The sequence below is a fragment of the Syngnathus floridae genome, chromosome 7 (genome assembly GCF_059516105.1).
Source record: "Syngnathus floridae isolate MCC-2025c chromosome 7, RoL_Sflo_1.0, whole genome shotgun sequence".
Taxonomy (NCBI): Eukaryota; Metazoa; Chordata; class Actinopteri; order Syngnathiformes; family Syngnathidae; genus Syngnathus; species Syngnathus floridae.
The window spans coordinates 3,841,053-3,861,980 of NC_142419.1; the positions used below are offsets into that span (position 1 = coordinate 3,841,053).

The 20,928-nt window shown below is 47.1% G+C and overlaps 1 protein-coding gene across 11 annotated transcripts in view; it reads right to left on the reverse strand.

Moving 5' to 3' along the window:
- Positions 1-20,928, reverse strand: part of myo18ab (myosin XVIIIA b) — a 166,797-nt gene that overhangs the window by 98,675 nt on the left and 47,194 nt on the right. For all 11 annotated transcript variants that reach the window (XM_088380160.1, XM_088380164.1, XM_088380159.1 and 8 more), the window contains 4 exons: positions 19,918-20,060; positions 19,717-19,817; positions 1,942-2,005; positions 244-388 (listed from right to left, as the gene is read on the reverse strand). In XM_088380160.1, the coding sequence (XP_088236286.1) occupies positions 244-388; positions 1,942-2,005; positions 19,717-19,817; positions 19,918-20,060 (453 nt within the window). The remainder of the gene's footprint in view (positions 1-243; positions 389-1,941; positions 2,006-19,716; positions 19,818-19,917; positions 20,061-20,928) is intronic.

Genomic DNA, 20,928 nt, shown 5'->3' on the forward strand with positions numbered 1-20,928 from the left:
TACCTGACAGTCCTGCTTTTTTGTTATATTAAAGTAAAAAATGATTGAGCAGATAAAAGAATAAATTGTATGGTCTTGTTGGTTTACTATGGAATCCAACCAACAGCAGGTTAATAAAAACAACATATCAACAGTGTCTTCCTTGAGTATGAATACCTTTACACCCAGCCAAAAGCTTTGAGCTTAGTGCCAAGCATCATGTAACAACATGACAAACAATTAAAAAAATAAGACATTATTTACCTTGTGTTGCTCCCGCAGCCCCCAAGTGGTAAATGGCTCCCAAGACAAGCCAGAGAGCTTTCTGCTCTTCACTTGAAATGGCCAGCACCTTCATAGCTGCCTGCAGCTTAGTAAACTGCTGAGATGCTCGTTGTTTATCCTCGGGCTGCAGAAGGTAAGGTCAGATCAAACCTTGATCACCCATATCTAGAAGCTAAAATGCTTCAGATACATCCGTCATAATTCATAGTATATTCATGCATATATTCATGTATGGTTTTAAAGGCCTAGAGACACCGGTATATGTATAAATCGGTTTTAGTTAGCTTAGGGCTTATAAATATAAATTGATGATCGAAACAACGAAAAGGAAGTTTTTGCGCTGAAAAAATATAATTTAAATTTGCCGCGCAGACGAGTTTCACTGCACCGAGCCGCCAGCCGGAAGTGACGCCTCATGACGTCTCAAGATGTACACGTTTAGCTTCAGTGAATGTAAACAAAGAGAGAAGAGGGGCCAGCACGGAGACGTCGGGCCAGGTTTGCGGCCAACCCAGCTCGCCTAGCCGTGCCTTCCATTCTCCTGGCGTACGTTCGTTCGCGGGACGACAAGATGGATTGCGTTCGCCTGATAGGATCCACGAACCGGACAGTGCGTGCCTGCTGTGTGCTCGTGTTCACAGTGGCCTGGTTGACTGTCAACTTTCCGGACTCTGCTGTGCATCGGGAGCGGCTAGCGTGCTATCACTCTTATTGTTCATCTTCTTGTTTTAATTTTCCTGTGTTGTTTACTTGTATGTGCGTTGTGAACTCTGTCTTGTCACCCTGGGATAGTGAGAAACTTAATTTCGATCTCTTTGTGTGTCTTGACATGCGGAGGAATTGACAATAAAGGAGACTTTGACTTTGAAAAGTATGTCGAAGCGTGACGGGAGGGGCACAATTCAGAAAACGTGCTCAGCTCATCGAAAAAATGCGATTTAAGCAATAAAATTAAAAATGCGCCTAAAACCTAAACCAAACGCTGCAGATGTTCATTTCTCCATGCGCAGTGGTCAACTCGGCACTCTAAAGCCCCCTGAGAACTTTTTACTATGCCAACCTAACCACAGTGACGGGAGAGGCACAATTCAGAAAACGTGCTCAGCTCGTCGAGAAAATGCGATTTAAGCAATAAAATTAAAAATGCTTATAAAACCTAAACCAAACGTTGCGGGTGGTCATGTCTTCATGTGCCGAGATCAACTCGGCACTCTAAAGCCCCCAAGAGCACTTTTTACTATGCCAACCTAACCAGAGTGACGGGAGGGGCACAATTCAGAAAATGTGCTCAGCTCAGCCCAAGTGAACTGCTAGATTCATCATATTCTGCGTCAAAAGAGGTTTCTGAATCGGATAAAATGATGCTAATATTGCCGCTAGAAACGGAGCTGTCGCTATCATCTGCCATGTTGTTTGGGTTTGTTGACATCCAGATGTACAACTTGTGACGTCACAGTAATGGCGCCGCCGGTGTGGGTTCGTGCGGGACCCGATCGATAAACTGGCATTTTATTTTAGCTTTATTCTTAGTAATCGGTGCCCATTTTTAATTTCCAATGCGGCAAATGTGTTCACTTTATACATTCTATCAAATTCCGTTCTAATTGAAAAAAAAAAAAGGGATGTCTCTAGGCCTTTAAAATCAGATTCTTTCAAGGAGATGTTTGATATAATTACCTTTGACTGTGGAATGATGCCAAAAGTACTGTTCTCAGCCAAATGGTTGAAGTGTAGCTCAGTTCTGTAAAAGAAAGCAAAGGTACTTGTAGAGGTGAAAATATGTCATATATTTTGCATGTTAAATTTTCACATAGGTTCCCGAAAGAATGTGGACTGCAAGAAACCGTACACACTGGTGGCCCTTTGAGCACAACATCTGACATATAATTGTGAACTGGAATGAAAATGATACACGATTTTCAAAACTTTATATAAAACAATCTGAAAAGTGTGGTATACATTCATTCCCCACTACTTAGATACCCCTCAATGCAATTCAATGCAAGCAACTGTACTCAGATTTCACCTACTGTCTATTAATGTGGTGGATAACACACACTGCTCATCTTCCCAAACACACCACTGCACTGTGAAACATGGTGGTGGAAACATGCAGTGGGTTTGTTTTTACTTCAGCGAGGATAGGGAAGCTGGTCAGAGTTCATGGAAAGATGGATGGAGCTCAAGATTAGGCAATGCTGTAAGAAAAGCTGACTTGAGATTGGCAAGGATATTTATCTTGCAGCAAGACAATGACCTTTAACATAAACCAGCGCTACAATTGAATAGTTTACATAAAAAAATACAGAATTCATGTGTTAGAATGGCCCTGTCAAAGTCCAGACATAAATCTCCTAGAGCAGGGGTGGCCAACCAGTCAGAGACTAAGAGCCACATTTTTTACTGTGTTACCGCAAACAGCCACATCATACACATGAGCACACATGGACATAAGCCCATCCCTTCCTCTTACACACACACACACACACGCACACGTGCACACACACACTAGAGATGCACCAATCCGATATCTGGATCTGCCCAAATTTTTTTTTCTAAAAAGGTGCATATTTTCTGGGTCCTGAGGTGTCCCTAAGTACGAATACGCCACGCTTTTTTGTTTATGACGTCGCGTACACGAGATATGCGGCATCTATATATAGACTATGGGCTGATACGTGCACAAAAATCGGAGCATTCTGACGATTTACAAGTGTAACGTGATGTAATTTATTTGAATGTTCAGAGTTAGTTGTGTTTTACACGTAACAGCTGTCTGCAACATGAAAGGGACCATTTCCGCAATTTTCAATGGGCATGCATGTGCAACACCTCCAGTCAACAGCGGCCGTCATCCCCAGGGTACGGGGACCAGTCGTAAGAAAATGCCAAAGTTTCTATGAACACAAGTTGGCTTTCATAGCCGTATTTATTGGCAACAAACTTTCTGGGAAAATGGTACAAAAAAACATGGTACAATAAGCGCAGTGGACTGAAGATCGCGGTACCATAAACGCAGTGGACGGCCGTGATTTGTAACTCAGCAGTGATCATGTTCAGCCTTGCGCCGCCACTTCTGGTCAGAAAACGGATCACGCAACCGGTGCTTCTCACACATTCTGTTCCGGCTGGTGGTAACCACGGAAACACTTCATGCACAGTGCCACACGGCACTTGGAGCACGCACTGGACGGACGCGATTTGCAAGTCGGCAGTGCGCACTTTCGGCCTTGCTCCGCCACTTCCGGCCAGTGCTCCATGCCGTCGAAGCGTGAGTCATCGGCAACTGCGCACAGGCGTGGTCTGCCCACTCTCCGAGCTCGAGTGACGCCTGGTGCTGCAAGCAGAGTTCGGGCCACCTCGCGTTGGAAGTCCAGCAGAGACATCCCGCTATGCTCATCCAGCCAGTGCAGCACCCATGCATTGAAGACGGCCGCGTCCAGCATCCAGGTGAATATCGGCCACCACCACTTCTTCCAGCGCATGTTGATGCGGTAGAGCCCGATGCGGTCCGTGCCGCCCATGCTGCGGTTGTACAGCTGGACAACAAATGGCTGGTCCACTGCCACCTTCATCTTCTCCTTCACTGACCAGCGTGACGCCTTCTGCAGAGGATGCTCGGCGAGGGTGGAGGCGATGGTGACCACGGCGTTATCCTTCCACCGAGTGAGCGCAATCTTGTTTGCCGTGTCGTACACGACAGACAAGATTTGGTGTCTTCCAAAATATTCAATCATTGCCTCGTCCAGATCAACATTGCAGTCCATTGGATACGCCTCCCTGAACCGAGCGTTGAGGATGTCCATCATGGGACGCAGCTTTGTCATCCGGTCGCTGAGGTTCAGGTGCGCGTTGTCGGCGCAGTGAATGTAGCGGATGATCTCCTCGAACCTGTTGCGTGATATGGCCCCAGCGACGAGGGCGCACTGGAGATCTTCATCTGTGCTCCAGTCGTGTCGGCGACTGGGGAGAGAGTGGTAACCCGAGAGCACCAAGATCCCCAACACGCGCTTCAATTCTCCGATGGTGAGCTGGAAGTTGGAGTCAGTCACCTTGGTCTCTTGAACAAGGTGAAGATATACATCAAAAAGGAAGAAGTCCAGCTTCTGATTTGCGCTCTTTCCGCCGACAATCGTGGGGGCGGCGAGAGGTCTGGCGTCTGGGAATTTTGTCAGGCGCAGACTCCACATTGATGACGCGGGGAGCAATGAAGGTTTCATCCACAGCTGCGTCTTCATCTTCACCTTTGATTGCATTGAGGACATCCAGCACCGATTTTCAAGTCAAAGTCAAAGTCAGCTTTATTGTCAATTTCTCCACATGCCAAAGACACACAAAGAAACTGAAATTTCGTTCCCCCCTATCCCACGGTGACAAGACATGGCCCACAACAGACAAACAAGTAAACAAGTATAACAACAGCTGTTAGAAAAATTGTATATATATGTTATCATGCGTTCTCTAATGAGTACTTATTCATAATGTTACTGTTCAGTATGCTTGCTGCTTTTCCTTGCTTATTCTTATCTTGTGTAACAGAACAAAAGGATTACGGCTGAGTCAGGGGCGAGATGACGGTTGTGTCAAACAAGATACTGCTGACTTCTCAGCAGAAAAACAACATCCACCAGAACAGATCACATCAAATGATGCGTCATGAACCTTCTGATTTTCCTTAAAGAACATTACTTTCTCTTTTTATCGCTCGGAATATTGCTTAAACTGTTTTGCTGATATAGCCATATCTGCACGCAACACTTTGTGCGTTACTTTTTGTTTCTTTTCTTACGAGACGAAGCCACAATCTCGGAAAGATAGGTTTTATATCTACTTCAAGAAAAAGGCAAAATAAGTTTTTTCTTACACAATAGGAAGGTTAAAGAGTTTGTTAAAATCCACGGGAGGGTGGACTCCCCTGCTTGCCTGTGAGACGATAAAAGTGCGCATTGTGTGTGTGTGTGTGTGTGTGTGTATGGTTTGACTGAGATACAGGATTGTAAACAGTGGCTTTGTGTGGACGAAAGCAAGGACTCTCCGCTTCCTCCGGGAAGGTGGAAAGAGACTCACCACACATCGAACATTTAACCACTGTCCTGTGAATAAAGTTGGCTTTAGGACACTGTAGGTGCCATTCGAATTGCCAACTCCGAAATTTAGAAAATAAACCATGGGAAAATCAAATAGCAAAGAAAAGCCGCTACCCCGACATGAATTAAAATGCAAAGATTGGAAATTAGTGCTGAATAAACAATAAATAATTGTACCCATAGACGCCCATAGTCTATATATAGATGTTTTGCATAAAATAATACATGGAGGAAATACGTCAGGGCGAATCATCACTGCAATCACATCAGTCAATAACCATTATATGATAATTGTTCCCTAAAAGTTTCACCCCTCTATCTCGAGTCTATCATAATATCCTGGAGCTCACTTTTGATCATGTTCCATCGTGAATCGCAACCGTCCGGCTTCATTCACCTAGCACGACTGACTCATACAGTGGGCAGATGGCAGCGATTCCGGTTTCGACAGGTCAAAGACTGGTTATAACTGTATACAACTGGCACGAATGCTGGTCGTCATTTGAGGACAACAGATGTTACGGAAATTGGAGCATCTATATATAGACTATGGGCAGAATTAATCTATTGGGACGTGGGCTACGTCGTACGTCAGCAGCACGTGTGCCGCATGCCACGAGAGTTTTCTAAACAAACGCAAACATGGAGCAAACGAAAGAGTCAGCTGTGTGGCGGTACTTTAAACTGAACACGCCAACTAGCTCGACGGCAGTTTGTAATGTCTGCAAAGCTAATGTTGCCAGGGGTGGTGGTAGTACTGCCAGTTATAGTACTACCAATTTAATTAAGCATCTCCAGAAACACAACGCAACGGAGCACCAGGAGTTCCAGCAGTTGAGCAGATCTAAGGGAGCGGGAGGTGGACCTACACGGCAGTTAACGTTAGCAGATGCACTGCAAAGACGGGAGAAATTCCCAGGCAATAGCGCAAAAGCTATAAATTACTGAGAAAGTGCTGGAATTCATGGTTTTGGATGGACAATTGATGAGTGTTGTTGAAAACGAGGGCTTCCGACGTTTACTTGAGCACCTGGAGCCACGGTACAATTTGCCATTGCGCAAGTATTTTTCTGAGACCGCACTGTCAGAAATGTATGAGAAAGTGTGCGAACACATGTTTACATTGCTTGATTATTGTATTTGACCAAGTCACTTGTTTATTCTCTTGTCCCGATGCTATATTTTATTTTTCCACATGTAGAGGTATGTAGCTTGTTAAGTCAACCATAATATCGGCTCAGTATCGGGTATCGACCGATACGCAAAGCCATGGCATCGGTATCGGTATCGAAACTAAAAAAGCCGGATCGGTGCATCTCTAACACACACACACACACACGCGCACACACACACACATAAACATAAAGTGATTCCTACAGTACTAAGAACACAGACCAAAGACCACATTTTCAACAATGAACATTGTGTGCATTGTCTCACACAGACAAACTCTCGCGGAGATCGCGGAGCCTCATTGGACTTCCAGCGGCCAGCGCACTCGCGCACGCCGCCTGGCACCACCGGGAGGCCGTGCACACGCGCAAAGTGGCCGGAAATAGCTCCCGCCGAGCGGACCGGCTCTTTATAAGCACCGCGGAGGAGATCGCAGAGCCTCATTCGACTTCCAGCAGCCGGCGAGCTCGCGCACGCCGCCCAGCACATCCGGGAGGCCGTGCGCATGCGCCAAGTGGCCGGGAATACCTCTCGCCGAGCGGATCGGCTGTTTATAAGCACCGCGGAGGAGATCGCGGAGCCTCATTCGACTTCCAGCGGGCCGCACACTCGCACACGCCGCTCGGTTCAAATTTTCTAAGTGCCAACGGCTCTTGCGCCATAAAGAGTCCGCCTCGGCTGGTTCCCCATGTCGGCCAGAACAAGTGAAAATTCGGCCTCTTCCCCTGAAAGTCCGGCCAAGTTTGGCGAATATTTTCTAAGTGCCAACGACTCAACCGCCGTAAAGTGTCCGCCTCGGCTGGTTCCCCATGTCGGCCACCACAAGTGAAAATTTGGCCTCTTCCCCTGGAAGTCTGGCCAAGTTTGGCAAATATTTTCAAAGTGCCAACGACTCAACCGCCGTAAAGTGTCCGGCTCGGCTGGTTCCCCGTGTCAGCCACCACAAGTGAAAATTCGGCCTCTTCCCCTGGAAGTCCGGCCAAGTTTGGCGAATATTTTCTAAGTGCCAACGACTCAACCGCTGTAAAGTGTCCGCCTCGGCTGGTTCCTCCGGTCGGCCAGAACAAGTGAAAATTCGGCCTCTTCCCCTGGAAGTCTGGCCAAGTTTGGCGAATATTTTCTAAGTGCCAACGACATTCATTTAGACATGGCGATTGAATGTTTACGTACCGGTAGTTATTGTCGTTGCTTGACGCGCGATGACTCGCACATTCGCTCAATACCCAGTACTTCCCCCTAGCAGTCATCGTCGCTGCCTGGCTTTCGATGTCCGTTATTGAGGTGAGAATATTTGAAATTGTTGCTGAGGATGCGTGTTGATGCGACGAACGTTTTATAATGATTCAATTTCTCGCTGTTTGATGAGCCTGACGGACGCACACCCACGCACAATGAGATGCATGAGAAACGGCCTTGGTTACCATCACATTTGAAGCGATGAATACGAAGTTAAATTTTATGACTCGGTGTATAAGTCGAGGTCGATTTTTTTCGGTCGATTTTGGATCGAAAAAGGTCGACCAATACACCGGCAAATACGGTATTAACTGTGCATTTTTTCCTTGCCATTTTGAAAGCGAAATTGACACTCCTCGAATGAGTGTGTCCCTCCTCCTTTGCGGGATTTCACGTCACGCGCATGCGCGTTTGACCAAAATACCATATTGAACTCAAGCGAAGCGAACACGCACAAAAAATAAACACAAATGTTGATATGAACATAAAAGAGCCGCATGCGGCTCGGGAGCCGCGGGTTGGCCACCCCTATCCTAGAGCATCTGTCGCAAGATATGAAGATTACTGTTCCCAGATTGATCTTGAATGTCTTTGCTTAGAAGAATGGGCAACAAGTTAACAAAACTGGTAGACACCCCCAAAGATTTGCACCTGTAGTTTCAAGGAAAGGTGGCTCTACAAAGCGCTCTAAGCGGGGTGGGGGGCTGAATAAAATTTGGACTACTGTAACGCACTCCTCATTGGAATCCCTGGCAGGAGCATTCAAAAGCGCCAGTACGTCTAAAACAGCGCTGCCAGGGTCTTGATGAGGATGCAGAACCACAAGCACATCACCCCCATCCTTCACACCCTCCACTGCCTCACCGTTCACCTCCGTATAATATACAAGATTCTCCTGCACACCCATCACTGTCTCTACGGTGATGTCCCCACCTACCTCACTGACCTCCTCACACCACACACCTCAGGCCAAACCCCTTCAGGCCAACAGCGCCGTCTGCTCCTGCCCGGGACGCAACTCAAGACCATGGGGGACGGGGCCTTCGAGGCCACTGCTCCCTGTCTGTGGAACGCCCTCCTAGACCATCTTACTGGGAAAGCATACTCTTGCTTGTTTTTAAAGGTATTCTATCTGTTTTATTTCTGTTATTTTACTGCTTAAATTTTACCTTTCCTGTTTTCTGTAGCACTTTGAGGTTTGCCTGCAAATGTAAAGTGCATTATAAGTAAAATTCCATCCATCCATCCATCCATCCATCCATCCATCCATCCATCCATCCATCCATCCATCCATCCATCCATCTTCTTCCGCTTATCCGGGGTTGGGTCGCGGGGGCAGCAGCTTTAGGAGGGACTCCCAGACTTACCTCTCCCCAGCCACTTCATCCAGCTCATCCCGGGGGATCCCAAGGCGTTCCCAGGCCATCTGAGAGACATAGTCTCTTCAGCACGTCCTGGGTCATCCAAGGGGTCTCCTACCGGTGGGACATGCCCGGGACACCTCCCCAGGGAGGCGTCCAGGAGGCATCCTGATGAGATGCCCGAGCCACCTCATCTGGCTCCTCTCAACGTGGAGGAGCAGCGGCTCTATTCCGAGTCTCTCTCGGATGACCGAGCTTCTCACCCTATCTCTAAGGGAGAGCCCAGACACCCTGCGGAGGAAACTCATTTCGGCCGCTTGTGTCCGGGATCTCGTTATTTCAGTCACGGCCCATTGCTCGTGACCATAAGTGAGGGTAGGAGCGTAGATCGCCTTTTGGCTCAGCTCTCTCTTCATCACGACACACCGGTACAGAGTCCGCATGACTGCAGACGCTGCACCGATCCGCCTGTCGATCTCACGCTCCATCCTGCCCTCACTTGTAAACAAGACCCCAAGATACTTGAACTCCTCCACTTGGGGCAGGATCTCATCTCCGATCCGGAGAGGGCATTCCACCCTTTTCTGACCGAGGACCATGGACTTGAATTTGGAGGTGCAGACCCTCATCCCGACCGCTTCACACTCGGCTGTGAACCGCTCCAGTGAGAGCTGGAGATCACGGCTTGAAGAAGCCAACAGCACCACGTCGTCTGCAAAAAGCAGAGACGCAATGCTGAGGTCCCCAAAACAGACACCCTCAACACCTCGGCTGCGCCTAGAAATTCTGTGCATAAAAGTTCTGAACAGAATCGGTGACAAAGGGCAGCCTTGGCGGAGTCCAACCCTCACTGGGAACGAATCCTACTTACTGCCGGAAATGCGGACCAAACTCTGGCATCGATGATACAGGGACCGAACCGCCCTTATAAGTTGGCTCGGCACCCCGTACTCTCGAAGCACCCTCCACAGAACTTCCCGAGGGACACGGTCGAACGCCTTCTCCAAGTCCACAAAACACATGTGGACTGGTTGAGCAAACTCTCATGCCCCCTCGAGGATCCTGCCGAAGGTATAGAGCTGGTCCACTGTTCCACGGCCAGGACGAAAACCACACTGCTCCTCCTGAATCCGAGAGTCGACCTCCCGACGGACCTTCCTCTTCAGCACCCCTGAATAGACCTTACCAGGGAGGCTGAGAAGTGTGATTCCTCTGTCGTTAGAACACATCCTCCGGTCCCCCTTCTTAAAGAAGGGAACCACCACCCCAGTCTGCCAATCCAGAGGGACCGTCCTCGATATCCACCCAATGTTGCAGAGGCGTGTCAGCCAGGACAGCTCCACAACATCCAGAGCCTTTAAGAACTCCGGGCGGATCTCATTTACCCCTGGGGCCTTGCCCCTGAGGAGTTTTTTAACTGCCTCAGTGACTTCGACCCCAGAGATTGGAGAGTCCACCTCAGAGTCTCAGGGCCCTGCTTCCACAACGGAAGGTGTGTCAGTGGAATTGAGGAGGTCTTCGAAGTATTCTCCCCACCGACTCGAGTCGAGGTCAGCAGCCCACCATCTCCACTGTAAACAGTGTTGCCGGTGCACTGCTTCCCCCTCCTGAAGTGCCGGATGGTGGACCAGAATTTCCTCGAAGCCGTCCAGAAGTCATTCTCCATGGCCTCGCCAAACTGCTCCCACACCTGGGTTTTTGCCTCAGCAACCGCCGAAGCCACGTTTCACTTGTTCCGGAGTTCCACAGGCCAAAACGGCCCGATAGGACCCCTTGTCTTTGTCCTTGTGTGTTATTTATCCTTTTTTAAATTTGGCACTTGTATTCTTACACTCTTGTACGCTGCTGTGACAAGTAAATTTCCCCGCTGTGGGATGAATAAAGTTCTATCATCATCATCATCATCATTCTTCAGCTTGACGGCATCCCTTACCGCCGGTGTCCACCATCAGATTTGGGGATTGCGCCACGACAGGCACCGACCACTTTACAGCCACAGCTCCGGTCGGCTGCCTCAACAATGGAGGCGCAGAACATGGTCCACTCGGACTCAATGTCCCCCGCCTCCTCCGGGACGTCGGAAAAGCTCTGCCGGGGGTGGGAGTTGAAGCTCTTCCTGACAGGGGATTCTGCCAGATGTTCCCAGCAGACCTTCACAGTGCGTTTGGGTGTGCCAGGTCGGACCGGCATCTTCCCCCACCATCGAAGCCAACCCACCACCAGGTGGCGATCAGTTAACAGCTCCGCTTCACCCGAGTGTCCAAAACATGCGGCCGCAAATATGATGACATAACTCCAAAGTCGATCATCGAACTGCGGCCAAGGGTGTCCTGGTGCCAAGTGCACACATGGACACCCTTATGTTTGAACATGGTGTTCATTATTGACAATCCGTAGCCATTGTATTCTTTTGTTCAGACAAGTTGTGCAGGTCTTACCTTAAACTTTTCCAACAGTTTCGGCAGCAACTTCCGCCTTCATCAGAGAGTGTCACACGATGGTGTGTGTGACACGTCTTTATCAGCTGTTGTTACTACGAGGGCGTGACCCTCCTGTCAGATTTGACAGGTGAGTCATGCCCCCTGCTATCCTCTCGCCGCTCCAAAGCGTTGGTCCATGTGTGTGAAAACATGTATGCTCCCTCATCTCGGTTCATGGTGTATTGTCCATTTTTTCTGATTTCTATTGCCTCCATAATTCAGCGGTGGTGTCGATTTTCTTCGGTGCGGATGACTCTGGCTTTGTTCCAGTTCATGATATGGTTCTCCCTTTTACAGTGATCTGTTATGGCTGATTTGTGGGGCTCTTGCAGTGCCTTTACCTTTGTCGCTCTTGTGTGTATCTTGTCCGTCTCCTTCTCGCATTCCTTTTGGTGTTCTTTCTTCCTTGTGCTGAAGCTCCTTCTCGTTTCGCCGATATATATTTTATTGCATATTTGACAGGGTATTTTGTATATTGCATTGCACTTGTCTTGTTCTATTTTGTCCTTGGGGTGTACTAACAACTGTCTCAGTTTTCTGTGTGGGTTGACCGGTGTACTGAAGTGATATTTTCGCATTGCTCTTTGTATTTTTTCTGTGACTCCTCCGATGTACGGTAGTGTTACCATTCCTCCGTTTTCTGTCTTATTGGTGGTTTTCTTTTTGTTTGGTTCCGTTTCTTTTTTCTTGACTTGTGCTGTTCCTTTGTTTATTGCCCATTGTGGATATTGACATGTGTTTAGCGCTTGTTGAATGTGCTTCTCTTCTGTTGTTCTGTCTTCTGGGTCTGTGATTATTGTTGCGCGTTCGTGTAGTGTTCTGATGACTGACATTTTGTGTGCTGTGGGGTATTGTGATGTCCATAATAAATATTGATCGGTGTGGGTGGGTTTTCTGTGAATTTTTATTTTTATGTCTCTGCTGTCTCTTTGCTGTAATTTGATATCAAAAATGCGATGGTATTGTCTATTTCTTCTTCGTAGATGAATTGTATACTTCCAGTAGTGTCTATTGTGTTAAGGTGATCTGTGAGCTGCTGCGTATGGCCAGTTTTTATTTTTCCTATGATGTCGTCCACGTACCTTTTCCACATTGTGGGTCTGGGTGCTGTTGTAATAGCTTTTCCCTCCAAGTCCTCCATAAAAAAAGCCGCACATGATGGCCGACAGAGGGTCCCCCATCGCGAAGCCTTCTTTTTCCCTGTATATTTGTGGATGTGGCAATAAACTGTAGTAACTGTTTTATGTCCTGACTGTGAGGTTGGTGCATTTTTTAAGAGTCCTGTCTGTATGCAGTTGGTCTTGTATGATTTATAATGTTGCTTGTACTGGTGTTTTGGTGAAAAGTGATATGACGTCATGTGATATGATCGACAATACACCATGAACCGAAATGAAGGAGCATACATGCTCTCACACACCTGGACCAGCGTTTTGGAGCGGCGAGAGGACAGCTGGGGGCGTGACCCACCTGTCAAATCTGACAAGAGGGTCACGCCCTTGTCGTAACAACAGCTGAAAAAGACATGTCACACACACCATCGTGTGATACTCTCTGACGAAGGCAGAAGTTGCTGCCGAAACTGTCGGAAAAGTTTGTTAAGGTAAGTGTCACGGATCGGAGTGGGACATGGAGCAGGGCGACCAAGTGCAGCTTGGACCAGGGTTTATTGAGGGAAAAGGGAAATGCAACGAGGCATCGAGCTAATAACATGACAGACTGACTGACAGGGATGGCAAACAGAAACGGACTCAAAACAGACAGGAACCACAAGGACAGCAAACGTGACGACATCGACGATCCGACAGGGAGTGAGGGGCAGACAGGACTTATATACACGACAGGTAACGAGAGGCAGGTGGGAATAATCACACTGATCATGGGCACACAGGAGGGGAGGGGCGAGCACACAGACACACAAACAAAACTATGACACGATCGGGGACGAGTCGTGACAGAACCCCCCCCACAAGGGACGGCTCCCAACGTCCCAAAAAAGAAAAAAACTAGGGGAACCGAACCGCACTCGGGCGCCGACTAGGGGAGCCGAACCGCACTCGGGCGGCAACTTGGGGAACCGAACCGCACTCGGGCGGCAACTTGGGGAACAGAACCGCGCTCAGGCGGCGACTTGGGGGACAGAACCGCACTCGGGCGGCGACTTGGGGGACAGAACCGCACTCGGCAGCAACTCGGAGAAACAGAACCGCAATCGGCGGCTATTCGGGCACAGAACCGCAATTGGCGGTAACTCGGGGACAGAACCGCAATCGGCGGAAACTCGGGGACAGAACCGCAATCGGCGGTAACTCGAGGAAACAACCGCACTCTGCGGCAAACGGAGAGTCAGAACCGCGTGCAGCGGCAAGAGTCACAAGCACGCAGCAGCAGGAGTCAGACGCGTGGTTCAGCAGTGGGAGCAGGATCTATGATGATCGCGGGTCCGCTATTGTTGGCACGAGGCCCGGCAATGCTGCCTCCGGTGACGCTGGGGTGGGGCCCGATGGCGGCCGCGAGTCCGATGGCGCTGGGCCGAAGTCCGGGAAACAGCCGCGGATCCGGCGGTGCAAAGTTGGATCCCGAAGGTGCACGTGCATTCGGCGTCGCTGGAGCGAAGTCCGATGGTGGCCGCGGAGCCGATGGCGCCGGGCGGGGAACTCCGATGGCGGCCGCGGGTCCGGCGTCGCTGGAGCAAGGTCCGATGGCGGCCGCGGAGCCCATGGCGCTTGAACAAGCTCGGACGACGAACGTGGATCGGACGTCGCGGACGGGAGCTGGTGGTGGAGGGGGGGTCCAAGCGCTGGTCGCTGTGATGGTTGGATCGTTCTGTCACGGATCGGAGTGGGACATGGAGCAGGACGACCAAGTGCAGCTTGGACCAGGGTTTATTGAGGAAAAAGGGAAGTGGAACGAGGCATCGAGGGAAACAGACGAGAACTGGCAAACTAATAACATGACAGACTGGCCGACAGGAATGGCAAACAGAAACAGACTCAAAACAGACAGGAACCACAAGGACAGCAAACGTGACGACATCGACGATCCGACAGGGAGCGAGGGGCAGACAGGACTTATATACACGACAGGTAACGAGAGGCAGGTGGGAATAATCACACTGATCATGGCCACACAGGAGGGGAGGGGCGAGCACACAGACACACGAACAAAACTATGACATGATCGGGGACGAGTCGTGACAGTAAGACCTGCACAACTTGTCTGAACAAAAGAATACAATGGCTATCATCAATGGAGACAGTGAAGGAATGGGGTCGAAATACAAAAAATCCTGCCTAGCTACAAAAACAGATGTGCTCAAACCTCATTGAATAAAGTACATAAGCAGACAAGTATATTCACATATTAAATCAATAAAAGAAAAAAATGTAAGCATATAATTATACCTACACACCAAATCAATAAAGAAGACATAACTAGACATTTTTGATAGGTGGTAATGACAAAGGTTTTATAACTTTATGATCTGATATGTATTTCTGAGCACTTTGAAATAACAAATGTCTTTTGATATATTGCCTAAATAGCTTAATGACCCTTAAGGAACCGTGTAATGCATGCCTGATGTTTTTCTCTAAATCGTGGACACGGCCAGAGTCGTCTTGACCGTTCAGTACTTGATTGTATCTTACGTTTTGACTAATGCTAGACGCCAGTTTTTGATTACTACTGAACGCTCTGCACAGAGGGAAATATTTTGCCTAACAAAGAAAAGATACGGTTGGAAGCATGATTAAACTAAGAATATAATGACGTAAGCAAAAGAACAGCAATAGATTAATGATGTCACAGCCAAAAGCTCACATAATTTCGCACAAAATGACAAAATTTAAAGAATGAGGTACGACAGTGTATGTCCAAGATTGGAGAAGAATGTTCACAGGAAGGTCACGTGGAGATAAAACCAGCAGGTGCCAGAGGGAGCCATCCAAGGACTCGGCCAAAGATGATCGCCAAGGCCGAAAGACGGGATGGAAGACAACAGCCCCCACACACACCAAATCGCCCATAACCAGCACCCACTCCCATGGCGAACTTGCCCCACCCCAAAGACTCATCACCCATCAATCTCAGCCCATAATGTGCAACTTAATATAAGCTGATCAAAGAACCTTGAACATGGCCCTTTCTGAATGGAGACTTTCTGCTCTTGAAGGGCCCAGCGCTGTATTGTACTTTCCTGAAAACAGAGCTTTTTGAACAAGAATTGTGATTGAACTCAACCAACCTGTGTAAGTCTAATTTCTGCTTCAGTGTCTTACCATTTTCTTAAATCTGAAGAAGTCAAACGAGCACGCAGTGAGTAAATTGGATAACAGGTGATTGGCAATGGCTTTTGCCGTGAGGCGCAGATAACGCGCTCCCTAAATTGTGGACAAAATCCAACAACGTAATGAACACAATTCAACTGTTGACAATCCATGTCGAGCACAGAAGTCCAACAATAGAACACCGCTTGGGTTCGGATCGGGGGTCCGTTCCTCCCAATCACGCCCTTCCAGGTCTCACTGTCATTGCTCACGTGAGCATTGAAGCCACCCAGTAGAATGATAGAGTCCCCAGAAGGAGCGCTCTCCAGCACTTCTTCTAAGGACCCCAAAAAGGGTGGGTACTCTGAGCCGCTGTTCAGCGCATAGGCACAATCAACAGTCAGGACCCGTCCCCCCACCCGAAGGCAGAGGGAGGCTACGCTCTCGTTCACCGGGGTGAACCCCAATATGCAGGCGCTTAGCCGAGGGGCAATAGGTATGCCCACACCTGCTCGACGCCTCTCACTGTGGGCAACTCCAGAATGGAAGAGAGTCCAGCCCCTCTCGAGAGTACCAGAGCCCGAACTATGTGTGGAGTCAAGTCCGACTATGTCTAGTCTGAACTTTTCTGCCTCACACATCAGCTCGGGCTCCTTTCCAGCCAGAGAGGTGACATTCCATGTCCCAAGAGCCATCTTCTGCAGCCGGGGATCGGACCGCCAAGGTCCCCGCCTTTGGCCGCCGCCCAGCTCGCTTTCCACCCGACCCTTTTGGCCCCTCCTACAGGTGGTGAGCCCATGGGAAGGGAGACCCAGGTTTTCTTTTCGGGCTGTACCCGGCCGGGCCCCATGGGCGAAGGCCCGGCCACCAGACACTCACTTTTGAGCCCCACCTCCAGGCCAGGCTCCAGAGGGGTGCCCTGGTGATCCGCATCCCGGCGAGGGGAAACTAGGTCCATATAAGTAAAATTAATTATTATTATAATTACAATTGCATACCACATTTTTAGATTTTTTTTTTACCTAAAATTTTGAAAATGTAACATTTTCAACTGTTCTACTTGACAACTACGTTGTGTGGGTCAATCATATAAAATCTCATTCAGAACAGCGAGGTTTGTGGACGTGAGGTGGCAAAATGTCAAATGATGTCAAAATGTTCAAAGAGTATGAATACTTTTTCAAGGTGCTGTACGTTCATGATATCAAATTTTGAAACATAACACATTTTTTCGAAGTGCCTATCAGAGTACCTAATGCAAAAACTGAGACTGAACGTGACAAGTGCATGTAGACGAATGAATTACCGTATTTTTCAGACTTTAATTCGCATTTTTTTCATAGTTTGGGTGGGGGGGCGACTTATACTCAGGAGCGACTTATATGTGTAATTATTTACAAATTTTTACTTGATCATTAACATTACTGACTTACTAGTGTAGTTGATCACTTCACATGTTATTTTCACTTTAAACCGCATGAGGGCGCACTATGGCTGTGGAATAATTGGAGCTTCACTGACAATGAGTTCCATTCACTGACTTCCGGAGTCAGGAGATTTTATGATTCGGAGTGACACAGATGGTTTGATAAACTTTATGTTATAGTTATTTGATATATAGATTATTTAGAGTAGCAACGTCTATGTTGTTAGACTTCAGTAGTTTCCGATTGTCTAGCAAGAGCGCGAAGACAGCAGGGGGGGAGCGATCCAGGGCGCTTGCTTATAGGACTGTGTTGGCTCATATGTTAAGCTATTGTTTTGTGAAATAAAGAGCCGGTTACCAAACCCACGTCTTGCCTGGTACTTTGGTAATGCTACAATATAGTTATATACGTAGATCTGTGGAATAATTGGAGCTGCAACTGTTATTAGATATATAGTTTATACATTGTTGTACGGGCCTGTGGAATAATTTGAACTGCAACTGAGGACGAGTCCGACGCCAGCGGCGCGCCGCACACGCGACATTTACATAAATTGGATTGATGGATTTAATGATTTGGTGTGATACAGATGGTTTGATAAAATTGTTGTTTATATTAGAGTTAATTGATATATAGTTTATATATCGTTATATGAGCCTGTGGAATAATTTGAACTGCAACTGACGACGAGTCCAACGTCAGCAGTGCGGCGCACACGCGGCGTTGTTTACAGAAAGAACGAAGAATTCGATCGATGGAGTCAATGATTTGGAGTGACACAGATGGTTTGATAAACGTATTATTTATGTTATAGTTATTTGAATAACTGTTAATGTTACGTCAGGCCCGTTCTCAGCTCCTTGTTTGTGTTTATGTCACGTTAGCATACCGTATCGTTTAGCCTGTTTTTGCTGGTTCATGTCTGTACTAAGTGTTGGACTTTGTCAAATAAATTTCCCCCAAAATGCGACTTAAATTCCGGTGCGACTTATATATGTTTTTTTTCCCCTTTATTGTGCATTTTATGGTTGATGCGACTTCTACTCCGAAGCGACATTTAGTCCGAAAAATACGGTACTTGGATCCGTTCCTTAAGAAAAAATTGAAAAAAACAAAACAATAAAGAAATCAAAGCTGCAAACCAAAGCAACTGTAACGGTATTACGTTATCACAGTTTGATTAATTGCACTATAAAAACCAAAATTGCAATTTGTATTTGAGAGGCTATTTAAATGTCACTGGTAATCATGTCATCCTGAGTAAAACATTTCTGACAACTGTCTAATAACGGCTGTAATTTAAAAAGTCTGCCATGATATGTACATTAACTGTTTCAATGCTCCATGAGAGAAACAAAGTAACTTTGTACGCACGTCGGAATGAGCCATAATATATTACTAACCTACGATACTTACTGTAAGTAAGAATTAAATACAGTCAAACCTCGGTTTTCGAACGTCCCGGTTCTCGAGCAAATCGGAATTCGAACGAAAAATTAGAGATTTTTTTGCTTCGGTTGTCGAACAAAAGTTCGGAGGTCGAATCTCACGAGATGAGCCGAGAGGACCCGAGAAACCCAGACCACGCAACCCTGACTGACTCCGTCCATTGTTATTGTATTAACCCCTAATCATGCCTCCAAAGAAAGCAAGTGGGAGCAGTAAAGCCATTCTAAAACACAAAGACACTCTTAAAGCAATGCGACAGTGAGCGCCCGGCGCGCTTGAGCTGCGCGATCAGACCAAATTAAGCTCCCTGCGCACTGAGGTCCACTAAAATTTTGGAAAGTACATCAGGATTTTAAAAATATTTTCTAAATTTCATCAATGTCTGTCAAAATAATGCCACCAGCGCGGTGCAGTTGCGCGGTCGGCGGCGCACTACGGTTGCGCGGTCGGCGGTGCGCTGCAGTTGCGCTGCAGTTGCGCTGCAGTTGCGCTGCAGTTGCGCTGCAGTTGCGCTGCAGTTGCGCTGCAGTTGCGCAATCGGTCAAAAATGCGCAAATGAAAAAATGCTTAAAAAAGGCGTTTTTTTTTGTCTTGGAACGGATTTGATTTTTTTTCCATTATTTGTAATGGGAAAAATAGATTCGGAATTTGAACGATTCACTTCTCGAACCGCCTTCTGGAACGGATTGTGATCGAAAACCGAGTTTTGACTGTAAATTATATGTATTAATTGATATTACACTCCCAGGCCATACAGAACATCAAATTAAAAACAAATACAATGATCAGAAGCTATGGACTTATTATTTTTTTCCTGCCTGTTTGCAACCCACCCAAAATGGCTCTGTGAACCATTTCGGGGTCTCACCGCCCAAGTTGAGCATCAGTGTTTAATTCAGAAACCCTGCCAAGAGAACTGGAAATATATAGGACCGGATATATTGTGGCAACTAAGATACAAGTACATTCACCTCAGGGTGCTGTCAGCCCCAGCCATCATATAATAGAAAACGTTGAAGGTTAACTCATTGTCCGGTCGTCTGCTCACCCTCATTTTCTCCAGCAACATTGTCTAAGCAGAATTAGAAAACAGGAAAAGCCACTGTTCTTTAACAGATTTTGCGCAATTAAACAGCACAGTAGATCAGGGTGTAATGACTATTCTGTGTTACCTGAATAGATGCAGATGCCACCTGTCCAGCTTGATCAAAGTCAAGCGACACTACATGTGAGAAACGGCTGGCATTGGCGTTCATTGAAGTGTAAGTGTTACCAAAAGCCTCAAGGATTGTGTAGACTGCTTGCCACTTCTCCGCTGCGTGATATGGAGGGAAATTTACTTTTTTAACATCAATACAATACAACTTCATTTATATAGCACAACAGCTACAGCTGGAACAAAGCACTTTACATAGAGCAATGGGACAACAACAAAGACAGTGAAAACAATAAATTGAAACACAAATTAATATACAGCAGCATAACAGTAACAATCGAAAGTCAGTCGAAATCCAAAGATTCAAAGAATAAAAATGGGTCTTCAAAAGAGTGTTAAAAATGGCCAGACAGGGGGCTTGTCATGTAAGTGGAGGTAATTCCATAAGCAAGACCAGGCAACAGAAAAGGCTCTACTGACTGCTGCAATAACATAGCGACCTGCGGCTAATGAAGCAAAATGGCCATTGTATGTACAGTAGAACCCCAGAACACAGTTTAACCCATAATGTCCAAATAACCCAAAAATCTTTGCCTCCGCTCTCGAACAAAGCTTGGGAATCCGTCCCGACTCACGCGACTTTTGTAAACAAAATATGTATTATTTGTCTTTTAAATGTCCAATGTGTCAAGCACCGCATATGGATCGTGTAAGACTGTGCTCTAAGCTTTAGCTATACTGTATTTTCATTGTTTTATTGAGGTTTTATGTACTGTTTTAGACAAAATTAAACTACATAATTGCTTCGGAACTCGACTGGTTCACTTCTCGACGCTCCTTCTGGTATGAATTAGCGTCGAGTTCAGGGGTTCTACCGTACATATATTTCTACAGCTGAATTTAACTGTTGCATCTTTAAATTAGGTGCACTTTGTAGTCCAGAAATTCAGGGAATTGTGCTTTGTGCTTCAGTTTGACTTCAGTCTTCATTACAGGGGAAGTCAACCCCCAAATTTTCTTTACAATA